Source organism: Colletotrichum truncatum, assembly GCF_014235925.2.
Source record: "Colletotrichum truncatum strain CMES1059 chromosome Unknown Contig_0001, whole genome shotgun sequence".
Lineage (NCBI taxonomy): Eukaryota > Fungi > Ascomycota > Sordariomycetes > Glomerellales > Glomerellaceae > Colletotrichum > Colletotrichum truncatum.
Window position 1 is genome coordinate 3086028 of NW_027222398.1, and position 15807 is coordinate 3101834.

The window sequence follows — 15807 nt, forward strand, 5'->3', positions numbered from 1 at the left end:
ACGTGGGAAGGACCTGATGAGTGAGGGTTATTGTTCGTCACGTGGCACGTTGTTTTCGGCTGCTGGGCAGCTCGGAAGATAATTACTTACTTCTCCCAGCAAGAGGGAATGGTCAAGTGCACGCGGAAGGGTTTCATCAGTCAGAATGCTGGGGTTCAGAAGAATGTCAAGAAGGTCTCGTTTGGTGTCTATGATTATGAGTACGCCATCTTTGGGCCTGCAATCTGTGTGCCACATACATAACAGGATGAATAGGCCGTGCATCCAGACCATGAATTCGGCTTGATAGAGGTTCTCAATGTTGTCAAACCTTAGTAGGTTGGTGGGGAAGTCAAAAAAGAAATCCTCCAGTCCCATACGCGCTTCATGCCAAGTGCGTGTGGCTATCACAGGCTCCTGGAGAACTTGACCAAAGGCACTTTCGGATGTCTCAGCGGAAAGTTTTCAAGCTTAGGAAATCATGTTCATACCTTCTCAAGCAGCGAAAAAGGCCCCAGTATGAGCACGGAGGATGAGCCGCATTGATTTCAGCGGGTACCGAAATTTGCGGTGTTTTGGATGTTGACAGGTCATCCCGAAAGAGGAGTAGTGATAGTGATCTAGGAAGAATAATGTCTGTTACATTACGGAGCGAATAACCAATGAAAGTTTCAATTGAACTTACAGACCCTGTACATCCATTCCTATCTCCACCCTGACAATGGGGTCATTGTCAGCCAAGTGCTGCCTAACGGTTTTCGAAGCTCGAAGATGTTCTCCAGAATTGGACTTCTTATACATACCGAGAGCTGAGACTGTCTTTCCGACCAGTTTCTTCGAACATCAATCGCGCCATCATGTACCATCGCAAGGACATGTGGGAAAGGTGTTCAGTGAAACACCAAGTCCAACTGTAAGACAACAAGACAAGGGCGTCAGTAACCAATGGCTGGTAAATCCAAGTCATACGCGGTAGTAAATTCAAACTGTTTGTTCTCAGAGAGTCTTTGTCCAGCTGTGATGATTCCCATCGAGAGTCCAAGACGGAACGAGAATTTATCTCGAGCGCTACTGCTAGAAGGCCATAGACCAACTGAGGAGTCCACGGATGAGCGTCATTTTTATGCAAAACCACCTCCGAATCCATTTCAATTCCAGAAAGCCCTTCAGAGTCCGAAGAACGGATATCTAGCGAAGCTTCGACACCCGTGAAGAAGACACTGTAAATGCCTAGTCCTTCACCAAGTGAGAACAGGCGTTGCAGAAGAGCTGCAGCCAAGTTAGGATTCACATCTGAGCCTGGGTCCTTCCGAAGTACAGAATTGATGGCATCGGGAGATAGAGCTCTATTCGAATTTGTTTCCAGAGGAATCAAATCATCATCGTTCATCAGCTGATCCTCGACGTCAAATGGAGACGTAACCTCGTTGGTGCGGCTTTCTGACCCGCCAACGGTTCGTCTCTTAGGGCGGCCTCGTTGCCGGACTGGTCTCCGCATTGTGCAATCCAATCCAAGACGCCTACACCTGGCGCAAGGATCGGTAAAGTCGCATTGTGTCTTCTGCAGGACAAAAGTTCCAGTTTTCGCTATTGACAGGTCCCCTCAGGCCATGACAACTGGGAAAGAGAATGGACTCACCAGACGGGAGCATCGATCACAAGCCCGCCGAGCAGTTCGTTCAACTGAGGAAGAGACTGTCTCCGCCATAGATTATCGGAGTTGAGTGGGCGTACAAAAATTGGCCGTCGCTGAATTATGAGGTCCATCGGTGTAATAAACAAACACGCCTACGGTGGGGATACACGACGTTGTGACTGCGGAGGCCGCGGGATCCGGCAGGGCCGAGACTCCGATGTCCGAAAATTCATGTTAGTACCTAGATTCAGAATGCCACTAGGAGGTCCACGAGAATGTGTAAAGAGCTGAGAGATCTTCAGCAGCCGTAGAGAGGTATTTCTTTACCTGAGCACGGTACCGGAATATATGAACATGATATAATGCCTCGAAGACGCGTCTCATAACACCTGCAGCATCTGGGATCAACTATCCTACATTCCGCACCGTCATTTCATACCAAGTTGAATTTCACCATGGAAGGCTGGTTATCAAGCTCTCAGTTTGCCGAGCAGTTTAGCCTGGGCGACACCCCCAACATCCACATCACCACACCTGCACCCTGTCCTTCTGACTATGGGGAGGGCAAAAGTTACTGGATTGAGACATATCCAATCGACTTTGAAGATGAGTGCCGCACAGCCACTTTGCCCGAAGAGGTCGACGTTGTAGTCATTGGCACGGGCATCACAGCTGCGGCTGTCCTTTACAACCTTGCAGAGCAAAGACCAGACCTTCAGATCGCTGTTGTTGAAGCTCGAGGTATTTGCTCTGGCGCCACAGGCCGCAATGGAGGCCACATTTGCCGTGCCGAGGGTACAAGCCTTCGCTCTTTGGTCGAACTCGTGGGTCGAGATGAAGCTCTACGCCTTTCCAAGCTTGGCACGCGTAACCGCGACCTGATGTTCGCCGCCATTGACAACTTGGGGATCAGCGACAAGGTCGACCTGCGCCTTACCGGCACGCGCGTGGTATTCGCCTCAGAGGAAGAGAGAGAGGAGTACCATGCCGAAATGGATTTTGCGAAAGTTCTAGGCATTTCACTGGAGGGTCATTACTTGGACCCAGAACAGCTTGCCCAGGTAATAGGAAGCAGACCGGCCTAAGACACAGCCGCTGACCATCACCAGGAAAGCAACCTTTCATCTGGATGGGGCAAATTCGGATCCGACTGCATTGACAAGTCGGGCAGTATCTTTCCCCGCAAGCTCGTGGCTGAGTTACTTCGAGACGCCAGGAAACGCATCCCTGGCTTGACCATCCATTCTTCCAACCCTGTAAGATCAGTGACCAGACAAGAGGTGGCTTCTGTACCGTCCTATACTGTGACCACGGACAGGGGCACAATCCGTAGTCGCGTGGTTGTTCATGCCACGAACGCCTACGTTAGCTACCTGATTCCGTCGTTAAAAGGGAGGGAAGGCGTGCTAGGCTGCAAAGCAGAATGCATCGCAGTCACCCCAAATGTGTCAGCTACATCCTCTAACACACCATTGGGCCTCCGTGGTGGTCTCGGCTTCGAGGAATTCTCACACTATATTATTCAGCGACCGGATAATGGCCCCTTCATATACGGATGGGCTGGAATTGAAAAGGTTGGAGACTACGATGACAGCACCACGTTGCCACTGGATGCCAACCAGAAGCCTCCAGCGTGCGATCTTATGGCTGAGTTTCTTGAAAAGGGGTTCCCGCAAAGCTTCCGGGAGATCGATTTGCAGCGCGATATCAGTCACCGATGGACAGGTGTACAAGGCCACACGAAGACTGGTGCAAGTCTGGTAGGTAGGTGGTCTAAGGAAAGTCCGGGTGAATTCATATCCGTTGGCCATAACGGCGAAGGCATGGGCCGTTGTTTCGCCTGCGCTACTGTCATCACAGACAGACTTCTACATTACCTGGATGGTAAAAACGATGATAGCTGGACTCCGTTCGACTGGTTCCCTAGGTCGTTCTTGTATAATATCTAGGCAGCCTCTACACAGGCTTGAAATTTGATATAGCTATAGCTCTGTGTTCACTACTGTGAAGATTTCTGATTGAAATTCTATCCCACCAAGAGCTTCTCAGATCCACCATAATGACTAAACAATTCTTGACTATCAGCATTACAACTGAAAGCTTTAAGAATCGCGTCATGTTCTATCCTGATCCGTAAAACAATAATTTTGATGTCATTAACAATCAAGTGTTAGTTGCTACCATACGATGATCATTGTATCTGCCTACTCGATGTGGTCGTCGCCCCTCCCAAGCGCTCCATCAATAACCCTCATCGCCGCCAGTATTACCTCTTCGCTAAACCTAGGACCCAGAACCTGTAGGCATACAGCGCCGTTTTTGTAATCCTCTGGTGAGTCTTTCTCAGAAGAATAAAATGTCAGGTGGATGCAGCAGTCATAGATGAAGGGGACTTACATTTGTCGTAGTTCTCCTGATCTTCGTCCGACAACGGCACAAAGTCATCGTCAGGTCCAGGTTTTGGATCCATATCCGGGTCAACATTGGTCACAGGAATCGTCGCGCAAGGCCAGTCGATAATGTTTGAAATAGCCTCGTAAAGGAAATACTTCATCGTGCCGTGAGGAGGCGCGACGTGCCCGCCGGAGGGCAGGATACACACGTCAATAGGTCGACCTGTCGCTGTAATCATTGTTGTCGCCTGCCATCTTTCCAAGAAAACTTGACGAATACCTAGAAGTTTCTTCCCTAAAGATCCCATCTGGGTGGCAGAAAGAGCCATTGAGGCTGGAGGGATGAAGATCTCCGGGATCGGGGGTTCAGGGAGTATATCTAACATATTTCGCAACGCCTCGCCCCCGTCTGCACAGAAGATGCGGACAGCTGTGTCCCAAAGATTATCTGATGCTCTAAGAAGATCGACGTCAACAACACTATGGCCTGCTCGCTCGAGTGCCTCCCTAACAAGGTCCATACCACGTTGAATGGGTGGATGTGGGCGCACTACACCGTCGTGCATCACGAAACCGAAACACAGCTTCTGATTCTTCTTTTCCCGATAGAGCTGATCGTCCCAAGGCATCTTAATACAGGTTGCGTCCCAATCCCATGGGTTAAGAGACAGGAGGGCTTTTGCATAGACCTCCAGACCATCAACGGAGCTGCTAAGAGGCCCTGCAACGCCAGTGATGTAGTCAAGGGAGGATTCTCCGACAGAGTGACACGGGAAGCGGCCTGAAGTTGGGCAGAGACCGTAGATGCCGTTGAAGTTTGCTGGCGTTCGTATGGACCCTGCAACATCCGTGCCGATTCCCAAAGGGCTACCCCGGAGAGCGATAAGGGAACCCTCGCCACCGCTGGAGCCACCTGCAGATAGATTCCGATTATCGGGTGTGCTTGTCCGGCCATACAAGAAGCTGTTACATTCTCCGGACATAGTGGACTGCGGTACATTGGTTTTGCAATAAAAAACGGCCCCGGCTTCTTGAAGTCGCGTCACCAGGTCGTCAGAGCTAGACTTGACGTTGTCTGCTAGAGCAACGAACCCAAAGGTCGTAGCATGCCCCTCTAGGTTCATCAAATCTTTCAGGCTAAGAGGAAGGCCATGCAGCGGTCCCACGACGTGACCCGTTTCCCGCAGCCACGCATCGAGCTTGCGAGCCCGGGAGAGCCCCTTGTCGAAGAAAACATCTGAGAGCGGGTTTGTGAGATGGTGTGCGATAGTTGCGCGGATGCTGAACGCGATAAACACTTCCTCGGCGGTCCAGATACCTGCGGCTATCTTCTTCAAGAGACAGCTGGGGACGGTTTTTGTGATCTCCAGCTGCTTGGCGTTGAGGTCACCGCTCTGTGCCGCCCAGTGTCTGACTGAGACCATATCTGTCGGCGGAAGACAGGGTTTCGGCTTGTTGAGGAATTTCTGGGACCACTGTGAGAGTGCTGAACTACGTTCATGTTGCTTGCTGCTGGCGATCTGTTTCCAGGTCGGCATGTCTATTTCTGCTGCATTAGCCATAGTGTGTGACGCTGTGACTACCGCCGTAACAGGTTGTGTTAAAGCTCCAAGGGGCTCAAGGTGAGCGTTGATCAATTTTTGTCTTGAGTGGTATTGATTGCGAATGATCAGCTCCCAGCGTCTTTAACGTCTCCAGTTGGTCTACATGGCTTTTTTTCTATTCGACGAGCTGACTACTTCTCTGCCTCGGCTTCGTCTTTGAATAGCTTGACTCGTATACCAAGTAAGGAGATGGAGTTACTTCTCCACTCCCTCTGTGCATCAAATTCGCCGACGGTGATTTAACCTGGGGCTTCAGAACTGGAGACCCGAAACGGGGCTAATAAGTATGCCGAGAAAGGCCGACTACATTACAATATGCGGGGTCGAATAGGTTGGCTTAATAGATAGCCAAGTATTTACATTTATCATTATTGCCACAAGCGATTGCAGGTTACTTTCTGGAGGGCTGTGCCACACGTCACGAGTTGGTGGATTCGGCTCTTTTTCCGATATACAGCTCCTCAAAGACATAAACTCGGCAATGGATTCAAGCAGTGAGTTTTTCTGACACCCCAAACTATTCTGCGTACACCAAGAGACAGCCATTCTGATTACTTTGAAAATTAACATGTCATCATCTACAAGCATGTCCGCTCAGCCCAACGATACGAAACTCACAAACAGCAAGCGTACTCCGGCCCTAGATCTACCAGATGAAGAACTAGGACAGAGCATTACTACAAGCACTGTTGGTAGAGACTTTGTGGAAGATGCCACGATTACAGCTCTCGGCTACACCCCAGCCTATCGTAGAGTCCTTGGGGCTTTCGCCAACTTCTGTGTCGTTTTGTCGCTTGCATCGTGAGTTCCGAAGTTAAGTATTACCTACTACATAATTAATAACAATCCCTTCCTACAGTCCTTTGGGCGCCATCATCGTATCCGGCCATTACCAAGTTTATCACGCCGGGTATTGGGGACTTTCATGGTAAGTTCATGTTTTCTTGTCTTTGTGGCTAATTCTAACATGTCCTTTAGGGGCTGGATCATCCCAAATGTCATGATGCTGCCTCTGGTGCTTGCCATATGTGAACTTTGTTCCTCAATGCCTGTCAACGCAGGATTCTATTGGTGGGCTGCAGCTTTAGCTCCTCCAAAATTGTCCCGGCCCATCGCGTTCATCACCGGGTGGTGTAACGTGCTGGCCCTTTCAACCTCGTTGGCCGCTTTTGCCTATGCTGTTGCGGCTGGTTTCACTGAGAACATCGTTTCCGCGAAGGAGGGCTTGACCTTCACAAACGCACAAGTCATGGGAGTTGCGATTGGCATTGTTACGCTGTGGGCCAGTCTCATGTTGCTCCGTTTGGAAAATGTGAGCATCCTTATGATAATTACCGGTGAGTATCAACGTTATAAATGATTGTGACTATGGCGTGATTTCTAACCTGTATATTGAAGCAACGTTTCTTGTTACCACTTCAATCGGCTTCATCATCGCTCTACCCATAACCCATTCGCAACTCGGACTTCCATTTGCATCTGCTGCTGACGTGTTTGGCAAATTCACAAACTATTCGTCGTGGCACGAAACAGCTATCGCTGTGCCACTTTGTTTCTACAGCGCCCTCTTTGTTAACACAGTCTGGATGTCCCCAGCTTACATCGCAGAAGAAACGCACAATGCCAGAGTCGAGACGCCGAAAGCTATGCTTCAGTCCTTTATCGCCACGGCAGTTATTGGTCTAGGAATTTGCCTTGCTTTTGCGTTTTGCATCAACGACATGAGTGCCATCGCACACGACCGCCGGTGAGTCAATTTTTGTAGCATCAATGCAACCTAGCCACAGGCCCTCCTGTAGGCGTTTTTAATCTGTGGCGAAACAAGCTTAACAGTATTCTTTGAAACAGTGGCTATCCCCTTTTTGCGGTCTTGTTCGAGAACTGGGAACAGTCTCGGGCTGCGCCTTTCCTGCTCGTCGGATCTGTGTTCTCCATGATCGGCGGCAGCGGTATGATCTTGACGTACGCTACGCAAGTCGCCGCCTTCGCTCGCGACCGAGGATTACCTTATAGCGACAAGCTTGGATGCGTTGACAAACGGACCAACATGCCGCTGAACGCCGCATTCCTTCTTGTTGTTCTCTCATATCTCTTTCTCCTACCCGCGCTATCAAGCAATGCGAGCGACATTATCTATGCAATGGCCACTCTCTGCAACCTAATCATATGGTTTATCCCGCTATCCCTGCGATTAATTGCGAGAGACAGGTGGGTTCCGGGCCCATTTAACCTGGGTCGCTGCAGTTGGTCAACACATTGCCTTGGGGTTTTGTGCTCTGTTTACTTCCTCATCACCCGCTGCCTTCCATCTGACAGAGAGACTCCCCCGGTGCAAGTGTTTGTTTTCTTATTTGTTATAGTTGTAGCTATTGGAAGTTATTATGTTCTCGGCTGGAAATTCCAGGGCTTAGATTTAGATGCTCTCGAGAGATGGAGGCATCTTTCGCGCCATTCGGACGAGGGGGCTGATTTTGTTGAGATTGTGAGACAGGATACTGCAGAGTAGCATAACTGGTGGGTGTGTTGACGGCCTGCTCGCAAATTTATTGTCGACATTGATTCAAGACCTTTTGGAATGCAGATTTGTACTTCGTTAACAGAGATTTTTTTGGCATTATGATTGAACATCGTAATGAAATATCATGTGCCTTTCTGAAAGAGACCGTCCTCCTTGCTTTTAGGTGAAAGTCAATTTAGTCCATTTCGTCTCGAGCCACTGTAACTAATATCTTCAACAAACCACGACTATAAGAGCCTATAGGTTATATTCAAAATAGTTTTTTCTCGAGCACAACATGCTTTAAGGGATAGATTGCACGCGCACTCTTCCTTTTCTTTGATCTCTTTTTTCCCTATAAAATGTCTCATTCTCACGAGCATAACCTAAATGCTTTAATGTGTAAACGAGGCCTCCACTTTCACCTGAAAGAAGCAAGCATTTCGGCCACGTCTTCGATTCCTGTCGGCGAAAGTCGCTCCTCCTTGATGAGGTACGCTTCCGGCAACCAGTCCATATCCACAGGACTTTGTCCAGTAACCATATTGGCGAGTGCCTCACCAGCTAGCCAACAGTATGGCATACCGTACCCAGAATATCCGGCAGCCAGCCACTCTTCATCGCCCTTGCGGCCAGTAACTGAGAACGGAAGCCGGCCGATGTATGGCGCACCATCTGCAGTAAAGCCCATAATACCGCTCCACGCGCTGACGAGCTGGTCTTTTTTCACATCCGTGTAATTGAAGAACCTCGGCAACATGTTCTGGAGGTGTAGTAGCGCATGACCGGTGAGGACGGTGTCATCTGCTGTCAAAGTATCGTCAATGGTCCCCTTTTCCCCACCAAAGAAGAAATAACCCGTCTTGGCGCTCTGGGTAAGATACCACAGGCCATCTGCAAGCGTCTGGCTTTTCTCATCGTAGTACGGTTCATAGTGAAAGCCGAAAGACTCAGAGGCGCCTTTGTTGGGGACATTTGGCCCGAGATCTTGGACACTCATCGTGCCACGGACTGGGAACAGAAGCCCTCTCATTTTGGGTAGGAGATGGCCAGTGTAGCCGTTGGTGCAGTAAACAACTTTTCCCGCGGTGGTTTGCCCGCGCGGAGTGGTCAGAATGTATTTGCCGCCCACGCGCTCCACTGACATGACAGGAGTGTTGGTTTCAATGCTAAGACGATCAGGGTACTCGCTGAGAAGAGCATGGAATATGTTGCTGACTATGCGATACGGCCACATCGCCGCGGCAGGGAGCGTAACTCCGCCGACCGCGCCATGAACGCCGTGCGTCTGTCTCGCCAATTAGTACGATTGTGAACTGGGTTGAAGTGCCTTTGAACTACTAACCTTTAGTAGAGTCTCACTGTCGATGATTTTGTAAACGCCTTTCAAGCTTGGATGATCGGCTTCCATCTGCGCAATACTGTTCTTCATTTTGGCGAAGGACAACTTGTCCAGAAATGCCCGAACCTTGGTTACTTCCCGATACTCGCTGTCAACAGGTGCATACTGCGCAATGATCTCACGCATCCTATCACACGTCATGAAAGTAAACGCGGCAATTTTCCCAGCCATGTAGCTGCCAAATCGCTCTTTCAGCTCGAAGTAGGCTTCTCCGGCGTTGGTCGCCAGCTGACCGCCATTACGACCAGTTGCACCCGAGCAGAGGGTACGCGCCTCAAAGACAGTGATTCTGGCAGATGGATCTTTTTCCAGCAGCGTCTTGGTCACGCTAGCGCCAGTGATACCGGAGCCGATGACTGCAATATCGGTATCGGCTGGCAGTTGTGCAGATTTGACATTAGAGAGTTCGTGAGGAACATGTTGCCAGTACGATGCCGTCGGATTGGCACGAGGCAAACCTGGGTCTTGGGTAATGTACGTCTTAATGACCTGAGCTGCGTCCGTTTGAATGCACGTTAGCCATCGATACCAGTAGTAACTATGTTGGACTGGGATTGAATACAATAGTTGTTTGTGGTCATTTTCGTTTTTTTGCAGCTGAAGCGCGTGGTCAAGCATGAGAGATCAAGAAGCGGGAACTTTTTTTTTCTTCAGTTTTTAAATACTCGCTCTGGTATCTATAAAATGTATTTCTGGCTCAGTTCAAATGGCGATCTCAAAAAGACATCACACTTCGTTGGTAAATCGCGCGATATATTGGCTTGAGGCAGCACAGCCACCAAGATGAGGGTACAACATCGGCATATTCAGGTGATGAGAACGCTGTCCGCGGCCATTTTCAGACTGTGAATAAGTCCAGATACGAACTGGAAATAGTGGAGTATTTTCCACATGGTGCACGAACATCAGTAAATGTAGCTTACATTGACAATGTGATCGCACATGTGTTTGAGCGGACCTGGCAGAATCTAGACCCGGCGCAGTTTGTGTTGGGAGGATCGTGGGATAATTGGCCGACGGCGATTTATCGTCTTGTGTTGTATGCAAGACCCACGACTGACAGATCTTGGCATACCCTCTTCCTGTGAGGCCTGTCAACTTCGAATGCAAACGGGCCGGGGGCGGAATGGACGGAACCCGAGAAAGATGGGACGGACGGAACCCGAGGAAAAACTTCTTTGGATCAGCGGAAGAACCTCAGCTGTGTATCCCGCTGATATCTTACTTGTCTATCTCTTTTCAGAGCTTCGGGTGAATCTCCGCCTCAACATCGCCTGGGGCTGGTCGCGTAAACCTTCCGCCTTCGTTGATAGCTGCAAGGTTCTCTGCAACATGGTTGTGAAAACGGTGGAATGGCTTGCAATTCCACTACATGATATGCACGACTCAGGACGGCACGAAAAGCAATCCATAGAGCTTCGATTATGCTTTGGGTTTACCGATATTAAGGTAGTCTACACGGGACAAACGCGAACTAGAAGCCCAGTCATGTAACACGACTTCGATTACAAAAGAGCAAATGAGTGCAGCCGAAGACAAAGATGGGAAAAAACATCAAATCAAACAGAATTTGACGCAATTAACAAAAAGGACATTCCGGAACGGGGAATTGAACCCCGAGCCTGACGGAGCCCTCGTATGAGAGCGTCAAATGTTGACCATTACACCATTCCGGATGTTGCGATATCACGCAATTCAACATATTGTAGCCTACATTAGCATTGGTAATTGTGGAGATTGCAAAAAACAGCTTGGGCATTTAAAGCAGTAAATTAGAGCAGTAAAAGTCGACATAGATACTTTACCAAGACAAGAAACAGTAATAATTCATTGCAGGTACAATTCAGTAAAATTTACAGGATTTATAGCTAGCTTTCCAGTTCTTCTCTATGCCTGAGAGTCAAAAAGTGGAAGTGCGCCAAGGTATCTAGGTAGGGATCGCCTTCAAGGACTCAATTTGAAGGGTGGTGCTAGTTTCTAAACTGGATTCCGGCATACGTTGATATCCGAGCGTTAAGTAGGAATTATTGCGTGAACTATCTCACTCAATCGAAAACATCTGTCGTAAACCGTTCATTGCGTTGGTTCTCAAACCATTCCTGGGCGGCTTCATCTGACATAGGCCGACCATGCCTCATGCTCTCATCCTGTATAATTTTGACTAGGATAACCTTGGCACTGGTCTCGATTTTGTTCGATCCACACACGTAAATGCGCGCCTCTTTGCTCCACAAACGGCCAACCGACTCCCTCTCGAGCCACAGGCGGTTCTGGACGTAGCTGCAACCGCTTGAGGCCGCCGGCTTCCGGCTGTAAGCCCTCAGGACGGTAACGATGCCTTTACTTTCCCAATCATCAAACTCTTCGCGGTATAAGTCATCCATCTCGGGATGGCGACAACCGTAGAACAGCATTGCGGGGCCAACCGTCTGCCCGTTAGCTACCCGAATGGCGCGTTCCTGAACAAAAGCTCGGAAAGGGGCTATTCCCGTACCGGCTGCGATGAGAATTAGCGGAGTTTCCTCCGCCTTTAGTGGCAGACGGAAGCCTCCGGCAGCCGGGCGAACTGTGACTTGAACTTTGTCGCCAACAGACAGGGATGAGAGGTAATTGGACGCTACACCTGTGTATTGGCCGACTCCGGACAGTGCAGGCTCGTTAAGGACGTTATACGTCAACGTCACTTTCCCAGCCTCAGCAAGAGGGGACGAAGAAATCGAGCTTAGAGAATTCATCAGTGCGCCGTCATGCAAAAGAACGCGGGCGAGTGACATACTACTGGCGTGTGGCCATGGGTGGCAGCATAGAGAGGAAATGCTGCAATGGAAGCCGGAGCGTCGGATGGGATTCCAGAACATCAAGAATTGAAAGTGCTCTGCCTCTCACCAAAGTTTCGAAGCCGTCACCGCTCATGTGAATGAGCTTTTCCCTTAACTCCTCATTATCCGTGTGCTGGGCTAGAATTGCGATATCCTAGATCGGTTAGGGACACTGTACTGTGACTTGTGTACTTCTTGTAAAACTCACCCTCTTAGTTGCGACCTGACCCAGCTCCACATATCCATTCAGAACGTAGTATAAGGGAACGCTGACATCAAGCGGTAGCGTTGTCGGCCCAGTGGCCTTGATGAAGACGTGGACATCCCATGCCAAATGGAATCGTCTCATAACACGGTCGACGGATGATTTTGGGTTACAAGGCAGCACGGCAATATAGTCGCCAGCGGTATACGACATGCCAGAAGGAAGTTGAAGCTCGAGATGTCGTTTCTCATCACTGGCATCCCCCTTACTCAGGCGGCGGGCATCGGTAACGAGAGCTTCCTTAACCTTTTGTCGAAGGCTTAGCACTCGCGGGGTAGATAAGGCCACCTGAAGTGCACTTGTGGCGTTGATTTGGATCTTTATATCACCGAAACGTTTGACAATAGCCGGCCACAGGAAGTTATCTTCCCACGCCTCAAAGTCCGAAAACGTGTCCCTCTCTTTCACATTAGTCTGTCCAGCAGAGGTGAGCCGCTCCGCGCCAAGTTTCTGTAATGTAGAATCAATCAATTTGGGAGTACGCTGGAAAGTTTTGACCCAATCACTGTGGCCTAGTCGACAGTCAGCATCAAGACAAGAAGGGGCCGATCATCTGCCTCGTATTGAAGGGAACTCACCACAGCCGTAAACAGCGAATGTTATACCTTCGAGCTCCACGCCTTTCAAACTTTCGATCCACTGTACAAAGTGTCTTGCATTCTGTGGCGGTTGTCCTTCATATGTGGATGTGATGATGACTACAGGGATGCCCTTTGGCAAAGATTCCCTAGCCGCATCAAGCTGATCAATAGAAGCGTGATAACCATGAGAGACGGCGTTTGAAGCTAGCTTTTGCGCCATGAACTCGCATGTGCCAGCGTCAGAGCCATAATATATGGCAATCTTGTTATGCGAGTCATTGTTGTTCGTTTGCTGCCCTAAAGGCTCAGAAGCGCTCTCTTGCTCACGTACAGTGCTGTGGTAGGTTCCATTGTAGGCCCCAGACAGTCGCGCTTCTAGCTGTGAGGGGCTCATTCCGTTTCGCGGGATTGCCTTAACATAAAATCCTTTTGGCTTGATGGTGATGCTCTCAGAGATCTGCAGGGTGTAGGTGGGGTCATCCATCAAGAAGTTGAAGTTTTGCAAAAGGATGCCACAAGCTATCATCATCTCCTGCCATGCGAAAGGACGGCCTATACAGCCTCGAATACCGGTTCCGAAGGGACTCCAACTATGGGGAAATTCTTCTTGAATACGGTTGAAGTTTTCGTCGAGCATCCTTTCCGGGTGAAACTCCTCTGCTGTCTGGCCGTATACATTTGGGTCCCGATGAGACATTCCCAAAAAGCAAACAAGCTGAGTGTCCGCCTTGATCGCATATTTACCCCCAAGAACCTCATCCTTGAGCGGTTGCCTGGCAAACATGGAGATGGGCGAGCTTAGCCGCAGGGTCTCGCGTATGACCTTTAGTATTGAGCAATATGTGAGTAAAATCGCCCTTAAATGGTGATACAGTAGCAGAGTTACACTCACAGCGTTGAGATACTTGAGCTTAGGAATATGCTCTGGAGTCAAAGCAGAGGTTCCAACAATTGCATCAAGCTCCTGCTGAGCCTTTCGGTATGCCTCGGGATGCGTCAACAGGTTATACATGATGAATTGAAGTGTTGAGGCGGTTGTCTCATGGCCGGCAATGAGAAAAGTGATGAGATTGTCGATGATGCTTTCATCCGTCATTGAGCGACCCGTTTTCGGGTCAACTCCAGATAGCATTTGAGTTAACAAGTCCTTTCTAGCATCTACAGCCTCTTTTGCAAGTTTTCTTCGGGCGTCCAATACCTCCTGGGCTGTTGATCGCAAGAGCTTAATATTTTCTGCGAACCTGCGATCCTCGTGGTGATAAAAGATGGAAGGAAGAAATCGCATTGACCTTTTACTTGCAGCCTTAAGCACTTCATACATTGCACGAGTGAAGGGATGCAGATCTTCTCGATAATAGGAGTTGAATCGAAATCCCATGGAACAAAGAGCCACAGTGTCCAAGGCGAGACGTGTAAAATCTTCGCCAATATCCAGTCTTTGTGAAGGGCTTTGTCGAGACCACTTGAGTGCTAGTTGGGTGCCTATTTCGTGCATCTCGTCGAACATATTTCGAATAGATATTGGGCCGAATGCGGACATCAGCACACGATGTGCAATACCCCAGTTGACTTCCTCTTCTCCTCGAGACTGTTCCAGATTAATTAGAGGGACAGAGCATGTCAGCCGGGGGACAATGACCATACAGTGAACAGTCCATCATTTGTAGCTGCTCGCAGCTCCTTCGCAGAATAAGTCAGATAAACGCATACATTTAAAGAGATTAAACAAAGATGAAAGAATACCTCCAATTCGCCTTCAGTTGATTTTTTGAACCGAGTGTCATCGCATACCTCGTCAACTAGTTTCCAGCTTGACACCACAACAAAGCTTTCACCTGCAACGGTCAAACGATAAATCGGCCCATACTTCTTGACAAGGTCAACCATAGATTCATTGAAATTTCTTGAATCAATATCAGTGAGATTCCCTATGATAGGTAAGGTCGGAGGCTGCGGGATAGGCTCAAACTTGGTCGTCATGTTGGGAAACTCGACAAACGAAACTGTACGCCCTTTGCAATAAAATCGAGAAGAATGCATATGGGAAAGCGTTAAGGTAGAATGTGAATCAAGGCAATAAATTTAAGATTTCGAGAAGTCGCCATGTTGTAGCGCTTTTCAATAGTCTGCATACATCGCATCGCATTCTCAACAAAGCTTTGCGGAGACTCCGGCCTCCGTTTGATGTGGTACATGTACCTGCCATGAGATAGACCCACTCGGCGCCGACGCACCATTCAAACGTGGGGGATCTCCGTAACATACCGGGATGAGAAGAATTCGCCGTCGGCGCATTCGGTAGGACTTGGCATATTCAGTTAAACACCTCGACGAATATCGTGGATAGGAACAAACGACTCCAAATGATGAAGTAGGATCGGCACGCGCGGGACCCGAAGGTTTCTACAGAGCCATAGTTGATATCTGGTAGAGCGAGATATGATACAAAAATAACCAGAAATGGTAAAAAGAGATATCTACCACCGACCGAAAGCCATGAATAAAGTCCATATAACTCTTCGTGACCCTTTGTTCGAGGTAAAGTGAGAACATAAAACTTACATCTATTCTTATTCTATCTTACCCTTGCGTGCAAAAAGTGATTCCTGATTCCGTCATACAGCACGCCGA

At 49.0% G+C, this 15807-nt stretch overlaps 5 protein-coding genes across 5 annotated transcripts; 2 read left to right on the forward strand and 3 right to left on the reverse strand.

The window, feature by feature from the left end:
* Positions 1 to 2070: 2070 nt before the first annotated feature.
* Positions 2071 to 3564, forward strand: CTRU02_200822 (uncharacterized protein; the record flags this gene model as incomplete). Its single annotated transcript, XM_036718837.1, has 2 exons — positions 2071 to 2676; positions 2725 to 3564. 2 exons carry the CDS (start codon positions 2071 to 2073, stop codon positions 3562 to 3564), a joined length of 1446 nt encoding a protein of 481 aa, XP_036589837.1.
* A 255-nt stretch (positions 3565 to 3819) lies between these two features.
* On the reverse strand, positions 3820 to 5570 carry CTRU02_200823 (fatty-acid amide hydrolase (amidase); the record flags this gene model as incomplete). Its single annotated transcript, XM_036718838.2, has 2 exons — positions 3820 to 3953; positions 4013 to 5570. 2 exons carry the CDS (start codon positions 5568 to 5570, stop codon positions 3820 to 3822), a joined length of 1692 nt encoding a protein of 563 aa, XP_036589838.2.
* Positions 5571 to 6198: 628 nt separating this feature from the next.
* CTRU02_200824 (amino acid transporter) lies at positions 6199 to 7363 on the forward strand (the record flags this gene model as incomplete). The annotated part of the gene is made up of 4 exons (XM_036718839.1): positions 6199 to 6413; positions 6472 to 6540; positions 6591 to 6949; positions 7011 to 7363. The coding sequence occupies 4 exons, from the start codon at positions 6199 to 6201 to the stop codon at positions 7361 to 7363; spliced, it is 996 nt and encodes a 331-aa protein (XP_036589839.1).
* Positions 7364 to 8530: 1167 nt separating this feature from the next.
* CTRU02_200825 (uncharacterized protein) lies at positions 8531 to 10455 on the reverse strand (the record flags this gene model as incomplete). Its single annotated transcript, XM_036718840.1, has 3 exons — positions 8531 to 9397; positions 9455 to 10000; positions 10435 to 10455. The coding sequence occupies 3 exons, from the start codon at positions 10453 to 10455 to the stop codon at positions 8531 to 8533; spliced, it is 1434 nt and encodes a 477-aa protein (XP_036589840.1).
* Positions 10456 to 11556: 1101 nt separating this feature from the next.
* CTRU02_200826 (cytochrome P450) lies at positions 11557 to 15156 on the reverse strand (the record flags this gene model as incomplete). The annotated part of the gene is made up of 7 exons (XM_070203748.1): positions 11557 to 12232; positions 12291 to 12484; positions 12539 to 13107; positions 13174 to 13999; positions 14069 to 14764; positions 14821 to 14856; positions 14968 to 15156. 7 exons carry the CDS (start codon positions 15154 to 15156, stop codon positions 11557 to 11559), a joined length of 3186 nt encoding a protein of 1061 aa, XP_070062330.1.
* Positions 15157 to 15807: the final 651 nt, after the last annotated feature.